Source organism: Varroa destructor, unplaced genomic scaffold (assembly GCF_002443255.2).
Source record: "Varroa destructor unplaced genomic scaffold, Vdes_3.0 BEIS01000002.1, whole genome shotgun sequence".
In the NCBI taxonomy this organism is placed as follows: Eukaryota; Metazoa; Arthropoda; class Arachnida; order Mesostigmata; family Varroidae; genus Varroa; species Varroa destructor.
The window spans coordinates 36,135,377-36,143,465 of NW_019211455.1; the positions used below are offsets into that span (position 1 = coordinate 36,135,377).

The 8,089-nt window shown below is 37.8% G+C and overlaps 1 protein-coding gene across 2 annotated transcripts; it reads left to right on the plus strand.

Annotated features, from left to right (window-relative positions):
- LOC147757739 (uncharacterized) lies at positions 1-7,535 on the plus strand. Of its 2 annotated transcripts, XM_086980612.1 has the most exons (4): positions 1-113; positions 1,035-1,121; positions 5,618-5,767; positions 6,598-7,534. In XM_086980612.1, exons 1-4 carry the CDS (start codon positions 82-84, stop codon positions 6,830-6,832), a joined length of 504 nt encoding a protein of 167 aa, XP_086836738.1. In that variant the 5' UTR covers positions 1-81; the 3' UTR covers positions 6,833-7,534. The 2 variants fall into 2 exon arrangements, with proteins under 2 accessions (XP_086836738.1, XP_086836739.1); XM_086980613.1 differs by lacking the exon at positions 1,035-1,121 and having other exon boundaries at positions 6,598-7,535.
- The last annotated feature ends 554 nt before the right edge of the window (positions 7,536-8,089 follow it).

Sequence of the window (8,089 nt, forward strand, 5' to 3'; positions counted from 1 at the left end):
AGGCAACTTGACAACGAGTCCGACAATTGAGGCCATTTCGTTGTTCGTCACGACAACGTCCGGCAAAACATCGTGAAGAACATGAGCATTCGAACATCGAAGAAGTTCCTGCGGTAAAAAGATATCCAAATATAGGAAATGCCATGTATAATAAATTTGTCACTAAAATTCATTTCGTTTCAGATCACTTCCTTGGTCCCTTAGTGAAAAGAAAATGTTGGGAGGAATAGGAGAAAATCAATAATAAATTTGATGCTGGAATTCGAGTAAAAGGCGACGTTTCTAATCTAATAATTTCCGTTTAAATTCTCAGGGAACATCTTCGCTATCTAGATAAACGAGTTAATGTTTAAACAATCTAGGAATTTTGATACGATGTACGGATTCATTTAGGCTTCATGAAAACTAAGAGAAGTTTCCATGAATCGCAACCATGTTTTTCGTTCGTACCATAAACACCCATAGTGAATTGCTCTTAGCTTTTAGGAATACATCAGCAGGGCATATGCTATGACAACATAAAATCCTATGCGGGGTAAGGATCATGCAAGGGTACACCGTTTATTTGCTGTTGTACGAGGCACATTTTTGCATCAAATCTAAATGTTCATAATGATTCGGCAAAGATTAAGATTCATAATCTACTAAGGAGCAATTCAGCAGTGCGCCATTTAGCTTAAGACGATTTAATAGATAGAATGTTTTAAGTTATGTATCGATCTTCAAAACTATAATCTCTATTAAAATATAAATAGATCAGTATTCTCTGCTAGAGAGGATGGCCACCCTAAAAAGCTTTTATCGGTTCCCGAAAATAAGTGTTAGTACCAACAGAGCGCTTTCGGTTACGAACAACCGAATAGAAATGTTTGAATATTTACACTCGTATATGCAAATGGCCACATTTAATGCGCATTTAAATTTGTACGCAAACATGGCGTCATTGCAGGTATTTTAGGAGACTATGTATACGCAACATAGTTGAAATATGATCATAAAAATAACATGTTTCTCTCATCGTAATCTGATAGTAGATCTCGTATGTGTCGCCACGAGGGCGGGTCGCTACGGCAAAGGGTTAGCGCTTTCTTATTAGTTGAGGTTAGCAGCTACAACATGAGGTGAGTTGAGTGTAAAATTCAGCAGAGTTATATGTATCGTATCAGGAAGTTGTTTATATTATAGGTTTTTTTTTTATGTATTTCAAATCGTGAAGATAGATGACAGCTTTTTTGTACAACTAACATTATCATGTAGATATATAGAATATGATCATATATAATTTTGAATCTAGCCTATCAATGTAATTACTCGTGTCGTTTTATATTTACCTGGAGCTCCTGGGAAATTTTTGCTCCAGAGAAGGCCCAAAAGATCCGAGAGCCAGTTCTCGACTATATAGCTGTTGCGATTGACTGGTAAAAGATAGATTGTTTTCTGTTCACTGCTTTGTCCATCTAACGTTTCACTGTAGTTCATAGAACTTACAACGTCCCGTTTTGATGGTTTTGTATTTTTAAAAGCAATGCAGCAACATAGCGTCAGCTTTGCTTGGCAGAGAGTACTTATTGACAGAAACATTGACAGGAAATATCGTTTTAGCTGCAATTGGAATATGATCATATTTGTGCAAGTTGTGGTGTCCTCAATTGACTTCTAGATCGGTGAGGAGAGGCAATGCTAGATTATCGGCCGCTGTTTGCTTCAAAGACCTAAGTAGCAAATGACATCGTGCAAATATTCGATTTAACATTTTCACAAGATATCTATCCTTTGTGATACCTGGGACCCTTACGACCTACACTAGATGGTGCTCTTGCTCGTTTCTGAAATAGCTGCAAAACGGTTTATTAGAGTACTGGAATCTTCCGAAATGTGCCTTCCTGACGGGCTTTTAGATCCCGTCAGCTTTAACATTCCCTAATGTTTTTCGCCGTTGTGTAGGAGCCTTCCTTCGACATCCGCATCTTTGACAACTTTAGCCCCCCTCCCCCCATTGGTGGCCAAAAAAGTCTGTTTTGATGAATGAGAACTCGTTCGCCACTGAATCCTTCGGCCGTGTTTGGTTTACTGAAACTTCGGAATATTTCAAAGATCGAGAACTATGAAAATATAGAGACATCTATTCTGGACCTATCCACTGTAATCAATGATATCAGTTTGCTAAATATGTAAAGTCCTCTAAAAGATCGCATCACAAATGGCAGTGCTTGCTGTTGCGTTGGAGTACTGTAATAGTTCCAAACATATCACAACCTTCGATAACCTTTCTCACAAAAATCGGACGTAATTGCCAACCTCTTCAAGCGAATAAACGTTTACCTTTCTTGTTTTATATACTTCAGCTGCCAGAACTAAATCTTCGAAAAAAGGCAGCTTTGGTATAGGTGCCTTTGTACTCGCCAGTGAGATATATATATACCAGCTGTTGGTTTTTTCTATTTAGGCGCAGCTTGTAAACAAGCAACAATACTGCTTCAATTTATATATTTTGAACAACAATAATTTCACTCGCCCGCTCACATGCTGCATCTAAACATGCGGGTAAATAAGAGATAAAGACGCTTTTTGCATGTGATGACAAGAACATCCGTCACTAAATAGCACAAATTGTCCGAAGGACATCTATATCATAACTTAATAGTTCTGAATATTTTTCTCGTAAAAATCTGAAACGGTCCTTGTCACAGAAAGGGAGAAAATTTTTTAACATGACGATTGCATCAGAAGAACGAGGAATTAAAACGCCTTCACCATTAGACACCTAAATATTCCGTTAAGTCAGACAACGGGAAGCAAAAAAACATACGAGACGCGATGGCTAAAGCTCCGAAAATCTCGGTAGGCTTGGCAAGGAAAATGTCAAACATCCACAACTCTTTAGAGGGAAAGTTTTTAATGGTGGTAACTGAATTTTTCATTGTCTTTGGAGCTCCTGTACGGAGTCGACAGAAAGCAACGGAGAACACTGCTCCAAAAAGTACAACGAACTCCAGTCCTAGAAGTATCAAAAATCGTATGCCACTTCCTGGCTATCATCAGGATCCGCAGTACGATGCATCATTCAGATTATTAACAGATGAGTTGAAAAACCTGGAGTTCTAACTTTCTCACGCATGTCCTCACACGACATGGCCTTTTAATGTTGCAACGTATAGGAAAAGCTCGCTTGATCTTTTGTGTATGCCCAAAGAGCGAAGGAGATGATGCCTTACACGCAATAGCCTAGCGTGCTGCGCCCAATCACGGCCTCGAAGCTTGTACAAGCGCTAACATCTAAAGAGCATCAACAAAGAAGATGAGAACACTTGCACGCTTATTTACAGCCGGGCAATGCTGCAGAAGCGAAAAAAGACTAGCTAGGGGTTTCAAATAAAGAAAATAGTTACTTAAGATCAGCGAAGATTAATAAGAAGAAGGCATCACCGACTTATCGACTAGCTCTTCAGACATTCACTCCAGCGGCGACTTTGGTTCAGAAAATTGCTTCCATATATTTGCAAGTTGCTTCTTAATAGTAATTATATTGGTAAATAGACTAGTGTTAAGAAGAATATAAATAGACTGGCAGTAGGTTATGAGCGTAAGAATACAAGAGGTAAAATACTTCGTTTCGTTTATTAGGAACATTTTATAGATATACGCGCGTAATCTCAAGTGATGTGTATACGTAACCTAGAACCTCATGTATAGTGGGTTTACCGCGACAAAAGCAGGGGTAGAACTCCTGTGCTGATGGAGGTTCTCGATCTTCTCGGTATCTGCAGTTACTATGCCGCCGTAATATATTCGAACTGAACCTAATGAGTCTTTAATGCGGATATTTATTTTATTTATAGATAAACACGCACTTGCGAATAGCTTTGGGGTCTCCAAGTATTTAACAGTTAAAAAAAAAAGGTATAATATTATTCGTTGTTTACATCCTAGCTTTGTTGACAAACTAATGCTAACACTCCTTGTAGGACTTTCACTAAGATGAACACTGTTATTAGACAGAGACTTCTGGACGTGTTTAACGGGGAATTTATTAATTCCTCGGTAAAAAACAAATTCGATCTATTTATTATATATATCACTAGAGTTTGGGTAGTTTTTAAAAACTGTTCTAAAAAATAGGTTCCAAGTCGTGGTTTACCCTTAGTCGGCCTTATTTTAGGCTTGCTGGTCACTAAAGGAGTTTATTCTGTTTGGAACATTCACCGCTTGGATTGATCTCGCATGCCATACAGCAGTAACCAGGATGTGCGGATCGATTTGACACTAATCGAAAAAACCTGCTTACAGCTCTCTAGTTTCTCTCTTGTTGTAACTCTCTAGTTACATTTTTCTTATTCACGGTGTCTGAACTAACAGGGTATCTTTAAAAGCCCACTTCGCTGCAGAAGGTTCAAATTTCTCACATCCTCTATATTTTTATAATTAAAAAAAGGGATTGTTGTTAACAAATCATGTATGGGGTTCAATTTACGAATCACGTGCCTTATAGTGTACGATATAAATGCGTATTTCCTTTGATCGTTTGAATGTGGCCAGTTAGGAAAGAGGATTGAACATTATCCGAATTTAAATTAGTGCTGGATTCACTAGTAGAAAGTTAACTTGCCAAATGAGCATATCGTCACCTTATCGATCTCTACCGCATTAGAAATCTGCAATTTTTGGAGAAAGATACAACTGGTGAACATAAATCACTTCCTATTAAGCCGCATAGTCGAACGCAGTATGTGTAAGTGTAGAAAAGATAATATTTGGTAGCTCCGGGACCGGGCATAAAATAGTTCAGTTTTGCATTTGAGGCTTGATGTTCTATTCAAAAAGAAGCCGTTCCGTCCTATTTCGATATGCTCGTTGCTGCCAAAATGTAGTCGAAGCGGGCCATGCATTTGGATGGACAACCATAATTTGGGTTGGGTTGACTTCAATTTCATTGTTCCAAGCATCTTTGTTATACAGATGCACCACCCGCTTTCGCAAAGCGAGCGTTTAGCTTTAAAGGATGCACATACAGCCTAAACATCACTCTTTAGGTGTGTATTTTGAATGATGTGAAATAAAATTTGTAGTTGTACCCCTGTCCAGTTCATTGAGCATTTCCAACCTGCTTTCTCAATCGTAGGATCTGTCGTTAGTACATCAAAATTTAGATAATTTAAAAAAAGTGAATAGATAGGGCTTTCGGGTTGAAGCACACTACCGAGAGCGATACTCGAATATCGATGCCCTTCGTCATATTTTACAAACGTACACCCAAACTGGCATCTGTTAGAGGAGGGTATCCATGTGCATATAGAGAAATGTGGTATATGGATGCCTACGATATTCTTACGATTTGCGCTATGACTACATAAGCTAACTATACAACCTTTTATAGTTTTGGTGCAACTTACATACAACAATACAATGGATTATTAGGTATATGGACAGTTTTTTTAAACAAATTCATAATGCGCTACTATGAGCAAAGCTGGTTGGCAACTTATATAGTAGCGTATTCTTTCGAAAACAAACAAGTGACTAGGTTTACCATAATTACTCACTTCTTTTCTAGACGATCATTTCTAATATCAAGCTGTCGTATTCAGTATAACTCCCCGTATGGATCTCTCTGTTGCAGTGCAAAGGAAGAACGAAGCCCACTGGAAGATTCAGTTATCATGCTGCAAAAGATCCTTGCGGAACTAAAGAATGATATTGCCACTGAATGCGAGCGTCTAGGGAAGACACACGATCCTGCGCGAAAAGCTGTGTTACGAGAAAGAAACGAGCAAGTATTGTCCTTATGCATTTCGTGTTCAGACTTGCTCAACATTGCCACTTTCGGCGAATACTCGTAAACACGTTTCTTTTTTCCGAAAATAAGGACACCTTTTGAATTAAAGGGAATCTTATCGGTTGAATCCGCATTCTCGCTTGAGCAAGTCGAACAAGCTTATCTTGCTCGCTAGTGTGTTTTGAAGCCAAACCTCTTAACAAATATAAACAGTTCGAAGACTTATGTATGTCTGAATTGTTATCAGACCAAAAAGCGAGTATCACTCCTATATATCCGATTGAGTACTCTACTCATATCACCCTGTAACATAGGCTCGTGAGATACCCATGCTTATGTTCATTTAATTCTTAAGCGTAAGAATACACACGTCAAGACATAACAACAGAGCGAACCTTAGAGAACACACGTATTCCGATTTTTCATAGCTGTACGTAAGCACAATGATTTGTTGTCGGTGACTGTTTTTGAGGCGAAATAAATATGATTATGGTAGACGAAATTACTGCATAGCACATCATATTATCCTTCAGCATAAACAAGTCAAACTTTCTTCAGACTCCATGGTATATGCCTCATAATAGGCTTGAAGGGGAAACACAAAAATGGTACCAGACATTTGCATTTTGGTCTACTATATATTTGTTTCTGAAGCTCATTAAATAAATTCGTGGTTTTTTTAGCAAGTTCATCGCAAATACTATTGCAAAACTAAATAAATGATGCATACTTGGCTTTCCAATAGTGCTGCTTGATTCAAAATATAGTTTTATTCGATCACCTTTATTTAAGCTGAAATTATACAAGTGCTTTATTATTTTTAGGCGACTTGAAGCTCGCCTGCGGGTGATCAGTAATTTTGACGTGAAAATGAAAGAAAACGTGGCTCATGTTGAAGCAACTCTTAAGGAGGTAGTAAGGATTGGGGAAAGGATACGGGAGGTCCTGACCATCTTCCGCAATATCGAAGACGTTATCACCAAGATGTCATTTTGCGCAGTCTCAGAAAGTTCTCAGAGATTATTGGTAGGTCATTGCAACCAGAATAATGCACAGTAGAACTACAAATGTCCAATTTTCGCTCACAGGACCTATTTGTGTATGCTGCCATGCTCAGCTAGCGACAGACAGAGGGTAAGGCGGAAGCTGACATGTCTTTGTGGTTGCTTATCAAGTTAATACGGCTTCTACCACTTATGCGATATGCCAAAAATATTACCTAGTGCAGACAAAATTTTGATCATAGCTTGAGAAAAAAAACTAGTAAAAACGTCGAATTTTTCGTGTCATATTACTATTGCTAATCACACAAGAGAGGAGGTCACGCATTAAAATGCTTAATGAAAGATGAGAAATCTCAACGTGATGTTGTACTTAGATGGGCGATAAACAAGATAACCATTTGTGACCTATAAAAGTTGCATAGTAAAAGATTAATACAAAAATATTGTCTTGATGGTGTTATTCTGTAAGTCGGAAATTAATATTGCAGACATAAAACTTGCCACATGTAGCGCACTATATAGGAAGTGGATATACGTTCTTGACGTACCGAATTTACTAATAAAGTTATACATGGGCCCCAAAATTGTCTGAGCACCTAAATGTTTATGGTGTCAATTTTTGATTCTGATAATTGAATTGCGTATCTACTTCTGTTGTATCTTGCAAGCCATTACCATATTGCTGTTTTATTTCTGAATATACGCACCGTGAATGACGGTAGACCTGTGTATCTGTCGAAACGCTCCCTGGACGCATATATTAAAAGCTCAAATGATCTCTGAAAACATTTTAATTTTAATGAAAAAATTAATTGCATTTTAACAGCATCTGAAGGAGAAGTTAATAATAGATATTTTAAAGCTAGTTTGTTACTAAGTTTTTATATATCAAGGGAATTCAGTCTATATTATTGGAGCACATTCTTTTATTCCTATTTATACTTAAGAGAATACCATTTTATTTAAAAGACTTTTATACAACTGTGTGGATTTCGGAAAATGAAGTGAACTGGTCAGCGCACAAGATGAGGTGCCAAAAGGCTTGATATGAACAACACAGACCACAGAGTTTCACCCTAATAGGTACAGCAAATATACAAGTAGGTCGAAACAAATGCGTACCACAGCCTGGTACTGATAAACTACTCGACAGATTAAGGCGGTAAGTCATCATTCGGAAGATAGAATATCAGAAGTCAGCTAATCCACATCTAGCAAAAGAATCGAGCCCTTCAAGTTTAGAGGTTTTATGTAGTGCTTGGGAGTTTATTTAACAGAAGCTATGCATCGCTTGTTCAAAGACAAAAAACAA